This window comes from Centroberyx affinis, unplaced genomic scaffold (assembly GCF_046629955.1).
Source record: "Centroberyx affinis isolate AG114_WGS23_722 - 3 ecotype Tasmania unplaced genomic scaffold, CSIRO-AGI_Caff_v1 ptg001895l_1, whole genome shotgun sequence".
NCBI lineage: Eukaryota > Metazoa > Chordata > Actinopteri > Beryciformes > Berycidae > Centroberyx > Centroberyx affinis.
In genome coordinates, this window is record NW_027280262.1 from 98,992 (window position 1) to 115,046 (window position 16,055).

General features: G+C 41.0%; 1 protein-coding gene across 1 annotated transcript; it reads left to right on the forward strand.

The window, feature by feature from the left end:
- The first annotated feature begins 3,315 nt into the window (after window positions 1-3,315).
- LOC139653210 (serine/threonine-protein kinase 35-like) lies at window positions 3,316-15,851 on the forward strand. Its single transcript, XM_071530187.1, has 3 exons — window positions 3,316-3,909; window positions 6,082-6,817; window positions 12,001-15,851. Exons 1-2 carry the CDS (start codon window positions 3,402-3,404, stop codon window positions 6,798-6,800), a joined length of 1,227 nt encoding a protein of 408 aa, XP_071386288.1. The 5' UTR covers window positions 3,316-3,401; the 3' UTR covers window positions 6,801-6,817; window positions 12,001-15,851.
- The last annotated feature ends 204 nt before the right edge of the window (window positions 15,852-16,055 follow it).

The window sequence follows — 16,055 nt, forward strand, 5'->3', positions numbered from 1 at the left end:
AACTAAATATTTCAGTAATGAATAGATGAAAATATTTTTTTTGTGCATGTATGACAGTTAGGAGTATTTTTTTTTTGTATTAATTCCAGATGCAATGTAAATCTGTGTCAATGCACACACACACACACACATCACATGCGTCTAACATTTGGTGGACAAATCACTCTTGGTCCAAGGATCATCTGATTAGACTTCGGTGATGATCCAGATCTAGGATTTCTACCCTTTTGGATGCTTATCATATTTTAGCCATAACTATTATGCTGCGTTCAAGTGCTGATAGGAAAGTCCAACATCCTAAACAGCATTTCTTTCACATGCTATTTTTTGGCCTCCGTTACGGAGGCTGCCGCTTTGCAAGTGGGAGAATTGACATGTTAGCAAACATTCCAGTGTGCAGGAATGAAAAAAGAAAAGATATATTTATTTAGTGGAGTTCTAGACGTTACGGCCCAGACATTCTGTCACCAGGGAGCGACGTCAGAGCGGACAGCTGAAGTCATCTGTACTTTGTTTTATAAGGGATGATGTCAGTGGAGGATAAAGAAAAGCCTGTTCTCTCCCTCTCAGACAGAGGGAAGAAAGGCACAGACACACATGTGAGGAGTCGGACAATAACTGACAAATCCAGTCGATTATATCCACCACCACACTGAAAGAAAAAGGCCTTTAGATTTACTTGAAGGGGTCGATAAGTAAGTTCCTGCCCCATAGTACACAATGACCATAATATATCTAGGGGTTGATAGGGTTGATGGTCAATACCAATCACTCAGTGACTACATGGGCAGGTGCTGAGATTTCTGACTTGCACTCACAAGACTATTTTTTGTGTATTTTGGAAGGTTTACGTGTTTCAGTTGTATGACAAATTTCCATCAAATTGGATGAAGTCGTTCTCAATAAAGTGCAGTATTTTCATGTATGAAGTTGCATTAAATGAAGTGTTACGATTTATGAAACTGACTCAAATAGAGCTCAAATAAACTGAATGAATGGATTTAAATCTATGTGCTTATATTGTTTTCTTAGCATCTAAATGACCGCTTTGCATCAAACTGAATTAATAAAAGTATACCTCATCTGGTTAGATCCAATAACAGTCAGACACTAGCTGATCTTAAATCAAACAAATTTGTTGGGTCTACTTTTTTACATTTTCTGGAAACTGTGTTTATTTGGATAAAATCAACTGAATCTTTTTTCTTAGTACCTAAGAGGATCAATGTTCAGTTTCCGAGTGTCCAGTTATCAATAAAGTATCACATTACCTGTGACTCCTATACCAACAAGTTGTATAGTTCCAACATGATTTTGTCATATCTATCCTGTTTTACTTGTATTCATCCATACATTTAGTCCATTTTGAGCTACATCATGTCGGCTCCATGCAATAGGAAAATGCAAAGCCTGCCCCTTGGACACAGCAACTGGATAATGTCACAATTTCCCGGTGTATAAAAGGTTGTGAGACACAAATATTGTGCTTATGACCAAATCTACACCAAAGCTGTGATTTGATTGTTTTTTTTTCTTGATGTCGTAAGCAGTGAGTTATACTGAATTTATGCTATTTTCTGTCATATATCACAAGCTAAGACTGAATTCTATCATTATTAGAAGATATGAATGTCATACATAGATGTTATAATTTACTAATTATAATTATTCTACAAATAATTAGGGTGAGGGTTAGTAATCACTTGTCATATTCTAACTGATTGTGTGATGGACTCAAGGATAAAGTCAAAGAACATTTTTTTTTAATTGAACAAGAGAAATTTAGAAAATGTACAAAATTATGGGTATGGTCAATATAACAGTAAAGAACACATCACACATCACTGCATTCATTAAAATTACCTGAGAATACATACAAATTAGACATAAATCACAGAAAATATATTTTGCTTACATTTGCACTGAATGTTCAAAATTTGGCATGGTTGAGTGTAATAAATGTGGGCCACCATTTCTGACGTCACGTATGCGCGTGCTCTGACACGTGTTGTCCTCAGTTTGTCCTCGTCGTTTGGTCTCAGCACACCGCGCGCACGTGAAGTAGCATGCTGGACGGAAGGAACCATTCGTTGAAAACTGGAGGGGAGCATGGTGTAAACACAGATGTAAAATTGACAGAGATGACGAATAAATCACTTATTTCACTGAACCGAGTGGTTAGCATATTACAGCACGCGCGTGGGGAATATTTATATGCACATAAGCCTTATCTCAAGTCTAAATGGACACGCGACATGCATGTTATGCTTTAGCCCAGGTGGTCGAACACTGTAGACTACTTTGAGTTTAAAAAAAAAAAAACATTCCTTATGTTCTCAGACTTCGCCAAAGTGACTTCAAATTTGCAAATTGCGGTAGGCCTGTTTATCGAGATATAAACTGTTCTCAACTTCATTCGGTACCCCGTGTTCTTTTCGAAATGGCAGCGCCCGGACTCTGCAACCAGATTCCCCAGAGCTGCGTCAAGCTGCCAGATTGAGCCTGGAAAACACCGGACGTAAACCGATTTTTCCTTCACGAAATAAAAGTCTCCTTTTTTTGCAAAAAAAGAGAGGCATCGAGTGTTGGGTTGTGCATGACAGCAAAACCGTATCAAAATACGCAGTGGAATCGTAATCAAGTGGAATCAGTACAATAAATAGACTATGGCGCGAGGTAATATTGTAGCATAGTGTATGGTAAGCCTATTCATTTTGCCTGGGTCCAGACCTTTGAATCCGCCCACTCCACCGAGTTGACTGATTGTAACGAGTTGACAATTCTGTCTGATATCAGGCAACTATTCCCTGATGTGGCATAGGTCTACAGGCAGGGATTTAGTGGAAAGTAAACCTACCAAAACTCATTATCCACCTTTTTAGGCTGACATGTTTTGTGAGTGTTTTATGAATCATAGTATACATCATAATAAGTAGTATCAAGCTGATGTAGGTTGTATAAAGATAGATAGAAGATAGGTATAGAAGCAAGATAGACGTTTAAGGGGGGGAAGCATTAATATTCACCAAATGGATGTCATCATATACCAGCACTTATTATGGTGCAGCTGTATGTTCATTTACTAGATTCCTCCTCGAATGCACGCTTTATTTTCACTTCTGCACTTTGTTTTAGGCCTACTCAAAAAAAAAACTTGTCAAACGCGTATCAGTAAGGGTTTTATTTTGAAGTTTGTGACCGGACGTTGTGTTGCGAGTCTGACACTGGTTATCCTCAGCTTACTGAAGAGCAGTGACTGGGACCTCGGCAGCCTCTGTGTGATCCCTACATATTTACTTTCAAATCACAGTGAGTGAGAAACCATACTGTCATTGCTGTCGGTGACACCATGTGGACATTTCTCGATTTTATGCTCGAAACGTGAAGGAACGGAGGGACGTATGGATACAATTGGTGGTGACAACCGGCGGAGACGCACGAGGAGCGCGCGAGCCTGCTGCAAACAACAAACCGGAGTGCGAGATGATGAGTCCGCGAGACTGGACAACGCCAGCGTCTTGCGGTGCCTGAGCGTGGGAAACACGGAAGACAATGACATGGAGGAGGACACCGGCCTCTTCAAACACGGGAGCCTGGAGCGGAGGGTTATGGCGCCCCGCTACAACCTGCTGCGGGAGGTGGGAAGGGGCAGCTACGGCGTCGTGTACGAAGCGGTGGCCCGGAGGTCCGGTGCCAAAGTTGCCGTGAAGAAACTGCGATGTGACGCGCCAGAAAACGTGGAGCTCGCCCTGCAGGAGTTCTGGGCGCTGGCGAGTCTGGAGAAACGGCATCAAAATGTGGTGCAGCTGGAGGAGTGTGTGCTGCAGAGAAACGGTATGGCCCAGAAGATGAGTCATGGGAACAAACGGTCCAAACAGTACCTTCGATTGGTGGAGACTTCACTCAAAGGTGAGGCTTTAACTTACCACTAGGCCACTTGACAGGCTCCAAGTACATGTTTTACTAGCCATGCCCTTCTCTGGCATGGAGAGACGCTAGGCCGAACTCAATTCAAAATCAGGCAGCTTAAAGTTTACTTGCTTATCGGCAAACATAAATCCGTCTTGAATATTACTTAAGACTTGTCTGAATCGTTAGGAGTCGCTCCTCAATTCGGCATACAAACGATTCGCCACGTAGCACTTATTTCCATAAATTTAAAACTTTTAGAGTTGGTTCCCCTGCTATTCCTACGTCTTCCACCAAAATACACATTGGTGGGTGGTAGCTAGCAGTGTGAACCAATTCTAAAATGTGATCTTTTTAATTGAAATAAGTGCTGCTTGTTGAATTTGATGTATGCCGAATTGAAGAGCACCTCTTAACGCTTCAGAAAAGGCTATTGTGAGGTTGGCATTTCATCCGGTAAACAACACAACATTAAATTGGCAGATTTTTTTAATGTAGTTTTGCGTTTCTGTATCGCCATACAAAACAGAACGGAATGTACGTTCAACGTTCTTCGTTTGCTCATGCAGTACGCATTTCGGGCGAGCAAAACGGTTTTCTTTGAGTTGAAACAATGTTGTCTTCCCAGAGGTCTTGTCGCCCACCATGACCTATGTCCCAGACAAAGCTATTTAAGACAATGTTATTTAGTCTCGTAATTTATTGTTTTGAGCTGTATGTACGTTTTGGAGACCTAAAGGCAATTTGTATGCTGAAGGTTTAAGGTTTAGGCTAAATGCTAGTTTATGTCGTTTAAATGGCGCTTAATTTAAGGAAAAAATCGGTTGTCAGTAACCAGTGTTAAACAGCCTTTATGGGTATAGTTTAATTTAAGATAAGCACAAATCTAGCACAAAACAAGCTTTAAGATGGGCCCAGTGGCTGTGCGGCCTGTACACCTGTACTTTTTGTCTTATAAAATGTCCTTTCAAATGGAATTGTTATTGTCGCCATGACACAGATTCACTGGGGGATGGGTAGTTTTTGTGAGGGAGGTCCTACAGGCTCACCAAAATGGAGTCTGCTGCAATGGCTGTATTCAGAGAGGTATTTTGCACTCTGTGTTAAATCACTGCACCTTTAACTGAAACACCACTTTAATAAATTTGTTGCTTTATTTTGTAAGGTGTGTCCTTCTCTTTTAGTCCTCCATTTTACTCTTGGTAGCACTATAAACTCACATTATTGGCTATTCTCTTTCACCTGTGCTTAACCAGAGCTAGTTTTATGATCTTTTTTGACAAATTACATTGTGGTTACAATGTTAGTAATGTGAATGACAGTTTGATGCTTAGCAGTCTAAATAGTCAGTGATTTGTTGTTGCCTATCAGTATCTAGCTATGAGCAGTCATACCTGCTTTATGCTTGTGTGTTTTGATCCTGTCAGTGCTATTCGAAATGTGCAGCACCAACAATAACCTGTGTGGTGTTATTCAAACAACATAAGTTAGGCTGACCTTCTACAAATAATAGATGCAACTCCAGGTTTTATTGACTTTTCGCAGTTCAATCAAGATTCGTTTTTTTTTTTTTTTACTTTACTAGAGTCACAGCATGACATTTTGCCCTTGCCAAGAATCTGTGATACATTCCAAAGCACGTTTAAGCTGCTTTAAACTGGTTCCTCAAAGTCTCAGCCTGTTGTCGTTCAGATAAATACTGCCTGACTTGGCCTTTTCTTAGAACACCCAAATAGATAAAGTCTATAGGTCCACTGAGATCATGAGACGTATAGTTGCCATTCTCAACCACACATGCTGCTTTGTCACGCATTCAGCACAGGTATGCCATGTGATTTTGCTCAAAAGTTAAAAAACTTTAAACACACAACTAGTTTGCTAAAATTAGATAAATAAAATATAGAATTGTGTTTTTTGGCTCACTTAAACCCAATCTTTATGAAGTGGCCCACTGTGCTTTCTTGGTGATATTTCCAAGTAATCAATAGTATTTGATTTCTTGTTTTGAGCCATTCATTTTGTATGCCTTCTAATTTAATGTTTTGTTATAGTTTGCCTTGGGATCAAAATGTTTAAGACAGAAAATAGTTTTTTCTTCTCATCACATTTAACTACTTGGACTAATGTGTATCACGCATCAGTGTGTAACTGAGCGGTGTGGATTCATTACAGGTGAGAGAGTGCTGAGTCCTCCAGAGGAGCCCTGTTACCTCTGGTTCGTTATGGAGTTCTGCGAAGGAGGCGACCTCAACCAGTTCATCCTGTCTCGGCGGCCCGACCAGCGAACCAACAACAGCTTCATGCTCCAGCTCACCAGCGCTGTCGCTTTCCTGCATGAAAACAGCATCGTCCACCGAGACCTCAAGCCTGACAACATTCTCATCTCGGAGAAGTCGGGGACTCCGGTCCTCAAGGTGGCGGACTTTGGCCTGAGTAAAGTCTGTGCTGGTTTAGGAAATGCCGGTGAGGGCAGAGAAGGCGAGGACAAGAACAAAAACGTCAACGTCAACAAGTTCTGGCTGTCGTCAGCCTGTGGCTCAGACTTCTTCATGGCGCCCGAGGTGTGGGAGGGCCACTACACAGCCAAGGCCGACATCTTTGCTTTGGGCATCATCATCTGGGCCATGTTGGAGAGAATTACTTTCATTGATGCAGAGTCTAAGCGGGAGCTGCTGGGTACGTACGTGAGGCAAGGTACGGACATTGTGCCGGTGGGCGAGGCACTTCTAGAGAATCCAAAGATGGTACTGAACATCCCGCAGAAACGCAGGTCGTCCATGTCTGACGGAGTGAGGAAACTCCTGCAGGACATGCTGGCTGTCAACCCTCAGGACCGGCCCGATGCCTTCGAGCTGCAGGCCAGAATGGACCAGGTTATGTGTCCTGCATGAACAGGATTATTTTACAGGTACTCATCCCTTTATCTTCATATAATCACCTTTTCACCTCTTTGATGTTTTGGATGTACTTTATGTTTTGTCTTCTGGCTTGTTTATGAATTACACTGCCTCTTATTTCATCTGTCAATGCTGCATGTATATTGTTCATTAGGCTATGTTCACGCCGCAGCTGAAAATGCAGTGTGAACAGCAAAAAGCTGCATGGAGTCACATTTTTTTAAGGCATGCAACCTGCACTGAATATACAAAATATTAAGGACACTTGCTCTTTGCATGAAGTACTCTGATGAGGTGAATCCAGGTAAAAACCATTATTTCTTATTAAATCTATACCAATTACAAAGCATGACATGTAGAAAAAGAGAAGCAGACACGTTGGATCAGGATTTTTAAGCTTTGAGACAGTTTAAGATGTGGATTGTGCAAAAGGGGCTCCAACTCAATATGAGGAAGATGTCCCTGATATTTTATACAATAGGTGTACATGCAACTTGTATTTGAACGCTCAAATCAGAATTTGTCGGTGTTGCCATGGTAAGTAAATCTTGTATCATTCACTTGAGACAGTTGTCATAATTTTGGTGCCACGGCAGCTTGGTTGAGCCAATGTTAGCTAGGGATGGGATGATATGCTTATCTCATGATACCATTTAGGGCTGCACGATATATCATTTCAGCATCGTCATCGCGATGTGCGCATGCGCAATAGTCACATCGCAGGACGTGCGATGTCAAGAAAGGCAAATTAACTCAAACACGTCATGCTACAACTTTTTTGCTGCTTGATACAAAAGGAAAACTCGCACGGTTCTCATTCTCCATGACTAATCTACAAGAGAAGGCTGTCTGATATAACATAATTTACTCTGATTTGTTATAAGAGTAGCGTATGTTATCTTTCCAGCTTTCGTGGCTCCGAACCGTAGTTGGGAAGCCTCTGGTGTTGTGCTAGCCTATTTTAGCTTAGCCTGGCTCGTAGCTGGTAACAAGCTTTTTACTAAGAGTCCGGACCAACTCTGCTGTGGAGAACTGGCACTTTATTTCGGTACAGCAGGGAACATAATGCACGGCCTCTCGGTGATGTTCTATGCTCTTTTCCCGCTAACAGTAACTTTACTTAGCATCCTGCAACTCACTCTGGCTGCGGCTAAAAACACACTCACTTCCTACTACGTCACCCGCGCTGGTTACCCACAAGGCCACCTTCTTAAAGGGGCATGGTTTTATAGAGCTATTCAAGTCATTTGGTGAAAATTCCTGTATTTTTTCATATCGCAATATATATCGCAGAAAAATAAAAATATTGCAATGTCAGTTTTTTCCACTATCGTGCAGCCCTAATACCATTCAGTACACGATATGGGGTTCACTATTCATACAACCACGATACAATGTAATAAATACAATTTCAATGATACCAAAGTATGACTGTGCAGAATTATGTTTCTGAGCCACAAATCTTTCTGGCATTGGCTTGCTAGAATGTAAACAATTTAAATATTTCATTACAAAGTGCAATAATATAATTTAGATGCAGAGTTTGTGAAATTGTCTCATTTGTGATTACTACAGCAGAATAAAATGTAGTTAATATCGCAATTCTTTTTGTCCCGCAATACGTATTGTCACATTTTTGTATTGCAATATATTGAATTTTGATATATCATCCCATCCTGTTTTTAGCGTGGAGGACAACAAAGAACAACAATGAAAAGAAAGCCAAATAGCGACTTGATTGGTATTTGGGGGGACGCCCCAATACCGACAAAACTCAAAGGCACATATTGTCGAAACAAGCGGGAGAAGTGAAGGTACAAGTTCAGTTGGTATCAGATATGGGTGACATCCCAGAATTCATATGAACAGTGATCAAAACAAAATCACATAAGCAGCAATTTGGATGAAGGCCTGCGGTGTGAGCCATATTTGCACATATAGCCATATTTGCACATATATATTTTTTGGTACGTCGCTGCTTTAGATTAGCTATAGCGTAACTTGGACGCAGAAGTATAATTTGAGTGAATGGTAGGGGGTAGGGGGTGGGGGGGGGGGGTGGGGGCAGCTAAAGGCTCAGCTGTTCGCCTCCTGCCCACAGCACATATTTAGTGTCTGGGCCTGCAGTGCAGTCACCTCAGTGTATGTGCTCTCACACTGTCAGTCGTCTTGCCTGGATAAGCTGGTGTGTGTTCTACCAGAGCTAACTAGGACGCCTCTTATGCAACGAAACCTCCAGCCGCTCCTGGCCCTGGGGGCACAGATCCATCAACATACAGATGCTTGTGTTTTGAAGAAGCAGAGTGGATGGTTGCAGGCTCCCTTTGTTCAGTATTAATAATGATAATTCATGTTGGTACATAGTAGTATAGTGTCATGCGTGTTCTTGAAATGAGCCACCAGAATCCTGATGTTACATCATACCTGCCTTTTTGTTACGTCATGTGTCGTGACCCTGTGGGGGGATGGGAAGGAATGCATATGTGCTCAGGGTGGGGGTAGGGACAAGCCACTGGTTGTACAGCTGCCCTACTGACCTTCTCCCTCCTACTCTGCTTACTGCCTGACTGCACCCCCCAACCCCCCACCTCATTCAGTCTTTCCTCCATCCCCCACTTAGCTTCCTGCACGTCTACCAAACATTGATGCTGCACTTTACTACGCTGGCTTAACCCGGAACTAGACATTTCTCTTTCCAGTAGTGACTAGCATGTTTGTAAGAAGACTTCTTACTCATGCTTTGTTTCCCCGTTTGACCTCAAGGCTTAAAGGCTTTAAAGGAAAAATCCACCATAAAACACTGTAACACTGTTTAAAATGGCTATTGGTGACGCACCTTACATTTCTGGATCCATTTTGTTCCCGTGGATATTTGGCCAAACGTAGTGAACATGACGTCATGCTGATATTTTCAGTGCAGCTACAATTGGATAAAAAAAAATCGGAATCGCATTATGAACTTCTGCAATTTCCAAATGAATTGCTTAAGAGAGAGGGGATATTTGGAATTTGGTCCATGGGTCACATACAATATTGGGGAAAATCTTTCATCATACTCAACCTCAGTAAATCATGGACACTGACATTTTGGCCTATTTTTTTTTAACAAATTCACATTGCTGTAAACAATTATAAAGTTCTAAAAGACAAACTTGGGATAAAATAAATCAGAGTTTAAATCGCCATTGCAATATTCTGTCAAATATTCGTAATTCGATTTTTGTCAATATCTTTCAGACCTAGCTACAGTACAGTTTGATAGCAGAAAATTTCTAAAACTGTCTGTCTAAAACATCAAAGATAAATGGGATCAAGACTGCCAACTCTGGCTGTTTGGCCCAACGTGATTTTTTTCAAACATATTTGATTTCATCACTGTGAAAGAAGAATGAGTGAAAGAAGTCTCGAACAGAATTCCTCATGACCTTTATTGTTCTCTAATATTCAAATAGTTATTCATGTACAACCAGAAGGTTTAACTGATTTCTTGGCAGAGTATACAGTGTCAAACTCAAAGACTAAATAACTCTCATATAACCCAGATTTGACCAGAAGCAATCCCATTATAAAGTGCAGGAGAGATAAAGCCTCCCTCCAGAACATAAGCGAGTGTTTATGCTGCATGGCACGATGCAGCATCAATAGTTCATTCCATATAGGCATGTTGTGTACCCGGTAGCCTTGTTATCAGCAGCAGGGCACGGTCTCTTGCCTCGATGTGACAAAGGGTGAATCCAGGCAATTAATCCGACAGCCAAACTTCCCTACTGCACAAAAATGACGAGTCAGCAATGGCTATCACAACATGTTGTCTCTGTGGGCTGCACGACGAAGCTCTAAATCCCCGCCCATGCCTCTTTTAAACCAATTACATAACAGGTTTGCAAAGGAAATCTATGACAACATGGCCAGGCACATACTGTATCTGAAAACAACCCACTCACACGACGTTGGTACTGGCAGATTTAACAAAGGACGATTTGCGCGGCAGAATTCATCAGGGTCTCCAGCTGCTCAGCCGTTCACGATGCCCGATGATAATCCTGGACATAGTGGTTTACAGCGCGACATGCTGTCAGACAGTTAAACACCATACGAGTCTGTTCGTCTGAGGAGGAGTCCAGGACCTCCTGGGCTATTTGTAAATGTTTCTGGCCCTGGATTCAGCCGCTTCAGCTGCCCTCTCAGCGTGATTGATACCAGGCCTGTGACCTCAGTAACAACCTCCTAATGGTTCAGTCTGTCCCACCCGAGCTTTGGCTCGAGTTTCATCATGTCCAGTAAATGCCTGTGCTGCTTTTATTGTGCCAGTTTTAGAGTCACTGTTGGTTCACATTAGTATCCATTAGACTTCCCTGCTATCGGCAAGACAGAATTCCACCGTTTCCAGTTCGACATATACTCTGAGACCTGGGACAACTAATAGGCTATCTTTTGCTGCATGCAGTGAGTGTGACTATCAGTTAGCGTGTGTGTGTGTGTGTGTGTGTGTGTGTGTGTGTGTGTGTGTGTGAGCGAGCGGCAGACGGAGCACACTGCAGTAGATGCTGCTGTAAATGAGTCAGACATAATGTACTGCAGCAGAGCACTGCTGCACTGACTCACTCAGCACATCTCTAGAGAGAGTTCACAGGCCGCTGTAAATCTCCGGTCCTGACAGCTGTGCAAGAAAGCTTCAGCTGTTTCAATCAGCCTGTAATGTTCTTATTTTATATATAATTAATGTTGGTAACGTCTTTCCATCTGCCTCTCTGTCACACACAAGGTTTTGAGGTTGTGTAAACCGGCTGGCCGCTGAGTCAAAACCCCCATGGGGAGTGGCTGGTTGTCCAGGTCAGCTGGCAACAATGGCTTCACTAGGAGGAGGCTGGACATGTTTGTTTATACCTGGGCTGCAAGCAGAAGAACCAGCTCTGTAGGCAAACGCAAGCAACACTAAACTACAAATAAAGATCATGTAATGGCAAAAATACATGCTGCTACTGTTTGTAGGAGAGTGTTTCCCTGACCACTTTTTCCCAGCTGGTCCAGTGATTTGACCCGCAGTTTGTGCTGTTGCTATTCAAGACTTTTAAAATACAACGTTAAACCAGTTTAGCTGAAGGCCAAACATCATCTTTGTTTCTCTCTGGGAACATAATTGACTTGTTAAACACTGCTGCTGACTGGTGTCTCTCTTCTGTCTCTTTTCTAGACACGTGTTACTTCCTGGAGCTGCTAAATCGGTGAGACTCTCCCTGTTTTAATCTGAAGACTGTGAAACTTCTGTCAAGATAAATGAGAAGCAAAGGAATTGACACCTCTGCAGTTTGGATGTTGAAATGGAAATTTTTTTTTTCTTTGATCTTGTTTACAGTGTGGTCATCTGCCAATTTTGATAAAGAATGTTAATCTTGCCCTAAAATATTGTAATAAAGCGAGAAATGACTATCTGCTATAAGTTTTGTCTGCTGCTTGGTAGGCTGGTTATGTTTGTCTAAAGGATAATTCCGGTTATTTTCAACCTGGGCCATGCTTTACTTGTCTTTGCCATCATGCCGATAGATTGTGATCAACATTTTGTTAATTACTTGACTGTAGAGCTATGTTCTCCCCAGTTTGCAGGGAGCGTTGTTTCCAATACGCTGTTAGACGAAACGCCCAATGGAGCAGCTATTAGCATCATGCCGTAGCAAGACAAAGATGTTTCCATCAATGAAAGTTATACGTTTTTGCGCAGGGTGAGAACATTGTATTTCCACTGCACAGTTAAATAGATCTTGTGATGCAGAATGGAGAGTTTTCAAATTCTCTGATCAAACATGCAAAAGCTACAAAGAACTACAAGCACATTGCCTGGTTTCAGTAAACTTCCTTCATACAATGAAGTGAGCAGGCATTCGCAGATTCGCAGACCCAAAAATCAATTAAAACATGCCCTTTCAACACAATAACACTCACTGCAGTTACACATATCTTTAAATAGCTGCGATTGTACAGTTGTCACACAACATTTCAGTTATAATAGTCCATTTGATACGTTTTTAGCGTTCAGCTCACACACTTCCTTGTTTGACGGTGTCGTCTACAGTCTAGCACTACCCCGCTCTCGGTATACTTGAACTCTCTACTTGCTGACTAGCTTACACTAACTACAATGGCTACAATGGCTGAATATTTGCCAGACTTTTACGAAGACATTGAAGACTCGAACAGACTCTAGTGAGTGTTATTGTGTTAAATTGTCTTTTGGATGCTTTTGGGTTCGACTGTTTGAGTTTCTCCTGCCCCATTGGATTGTATTGGGGAGAAGTGGCATGATGGCAAAAGCTAGGAAAATAAGGCCCAAGTTGAAAATCGCCGGAATGTGTTTATTTTGCTTTGGTGGTTGGTTTCCACCCCTTTCAACCAGAACAATGCACAGACGGTGGCCTTGCACTCTTAAAAAGGAGTTTGATTTTCAGCAACTTTCTAGAAACACAAATGTGGGTAGTTGGAACAACACATATTTGAGTTACTAGTCAACACAGCATAAAGTGAAAATGTTATTAACATATATTGAAAAGTCAAATGCTGTTAAAGTAAATTACAAATGTATCTTTTCCCAAACTAGACACACAGGTGTGTTGGCACTGACATCCTTTCAACAGAGCGTGTCTACAGACTCTGCTGCTTTTTACACCTTGGGCTCTTTTTGGATTGTTTAGACGTGATTCTCCACCTGCTATTTTGCCCCACCCTCCATTTTGGAAAATGAGTTCCCACAGGTTATTCATGATCCATGTATGGGTTTCATATCAAGGATTTGATACTTCTCTACCTGAAAAAGTAGAAGGAAGTGTAGGTCTAGAGTTAAGAGCAGTTAGTTGGCAGAGATTTGAGAGACCTGAGATTTGAATTTAAAATGACATAATCAACATCTTTGCACCTCTCCCCCTTAATCAAATTCATTACCTATGGTGCCTTGGAATTGCTGATCAGGTAAAAATTGGGTCAAGATTTGCCGTTTTATTTCTCTTTTATTTGGCTCTCCAAATATGTATGCAGTGGAAACCCCATTGATTTAGCTTCCAAAACTGTGCATCCAAAATGAATTGGTGCCAAGTAAAGTGTAAATAAGGATAAGGAGTGGTATAATTTCACCTGAGAAAAATTGTTTTGCTGTCCTACCTGTAAATTCCCACATGGCAGTTTTGAATATGACTCATCAATAGAATGTTCACATTGTTTTTGCTTTTTATGTGGACCATTTGTTGAGCGATGGCCTAGCCCGGTAAAAAGCACAGTCATTCTAATGCTATAGCTAGTTATGACATCTATTTTATTTGGACATTACTTAATTATTTCTGGTTATTACTGCGCAATTAATGGCCTGTGATTTAAAGGGTTACCATATTTTTATATTCGAATTGGTGCCATTTTCATTCATGTTAAAGGAGTAATGCCATTGAGTTATTTAATAATGTTAAGCGGCGTTATAATTTGTAAAATATTATGCACAGAATTTGTTTCTTGTTGAGACATAATTGCTTTTACTCTTAGAACACTGCTAAAATTAGTTGCAGGTCTTCATAAGCTGTAATTCTGTCTGTGGTCAGAAATCACAAAAATATATAGGCTATGTTTTGTTCTTGGAATATGGAAAATCTTAGCGTTTTCAAGCATGTTGGAACGTACAAAATATGGCTGAATATTATTTTCTCTATAGATATGTTTCCCTGTAAGCAAGGGTTGTAAGACTGCGGGAATCTGGATGAGGGTTTTGCCCAAGTCTGTCTTGTGGTTTACTGAAAGGGACCCTGAATGAATTGAATGGATCCTCTTGCTTTGTATTATACTACCTCATGTCTTTCTGCACATTTGCATACACTTTTCCTTTACTGAGCCATTGTCTCTATGTTTCCTCAAACGGCAGATATTATTTGCTGACATTCCTTGGTTAGAGAAAAAAAAAAACATGGCAAATTCTAGAGTAATTGCATTTTATTTGATGTAATCACACAGTATTGTTTTCTTTTGGTTTGTGCAGGTTAACTTCTTGTGATAATGGGCTGTAAAAGTGTTGGATTGTAAATGCATCTGAAGGGTTTTGAATAAGCAAGATTGCTTTTGACTTCTGCAAGTTACTGGACTGTTTCCCTTTCATTTTTTGACACATTGCAAGATGTCTGTTTACATTTTAGCAGATGTTTACACACCTTTATACTTAACACAGGTCATAATTTACTTAGGTTAATTTCTTGAACTTCTGTGAAAAACATACCTCAATTCCCTACCTTTGTTCCACTAATATAAATGATGAGAGTGAGCTCTAGATCATATTTTATTGAGTAGGCTAGAAACGATAAACATGAACTGGAGATGAGCCAATGGGAAAGCCATGCTTAAGATGATCAGGTATTGGAGAGAGACAACTTGTTGTGTGATTTTATTTTTTTTTTTTTTCCTTTTCTTTTTGTCCTTTAATTCTGAAGATTTGTTAGGATTTCTGAGGGATTAGTTTCATTTCCTTTTCATTTAGAAGAATGTATTTATTGTAGTCTTGGCATTTTAAGAGAATTAAACATACAATATGACATGTTTTCCATTGTGTTTGTAGGACAAATGTCCGCGGCACAGTTTCCATGTAGCCGCCTCTGTATGGTTTCTTTTGGTACCGGGTACACTAACATCCCTGCCTGCTGGTTCTAGTTGGGTTTTTATGAATGGCATGATGTCATATGTACCTGTTGATGTGTGCAGGGACGCCATGTTTCAGTAAACTCTAATGAGTGATAGATCACTTGTTTTACACGCAACACTCTTCTATGCAACTCTGCCTCACTGGATACACTGTGCGACCATCCAGGTTTGGTTGTTGTGTTTTTTTTTTTTTATTCTGTGCTTGTCATCTTAATAGGGATTGTAGTGGACAGCTAGACCTCGCTGTTGTCATGTGAATAACGTGTCCCTTTTTTTCAATAGAGGTTATAGTCCTTGGTTGTACATGTTACTAGAGCCGTTAGCTTCAGTGAAAACATCTTTTTTTATTGCTGACTTTGTACATCCCAGATTTCTGTTTCAATAAAGGTTGAAAATATTGCTAATCTTTGTGGTGTTTCGGTGTGAATTCTGATCGTTGTGCGAGAGTCATAGGAGTGTGCAGCCGGCCGGGGGAAAGGATTCAGTTAAGGAAAGCATTTAAGCATTTTTGTTTTCATGACGGTTGGCTGGGTGTGCCTGCTTTGCCCTTCCTTATGCCCAAAGGACATCGGCAACCGGTTGTTAAAT

What these genes read in the sequence shown, in the direction of transcription:
- LOC139653210 (XM_071530187.1), top strand. Translation starts at nt 3,402, where the DNA reads ATGGATACAATTGGTGGTGACAACCGGCGGAGACGCACGAGGAGCGCG. An exon ending in GGTGGAGACTTCACTCAAAG is followed by an intron (nt 3,910 to 6,081) that starts GTGAGGCTTTAA and finishes GATTCATTACAG; the next exon opens with GTGAGAGAGTGCTGAGTCCT.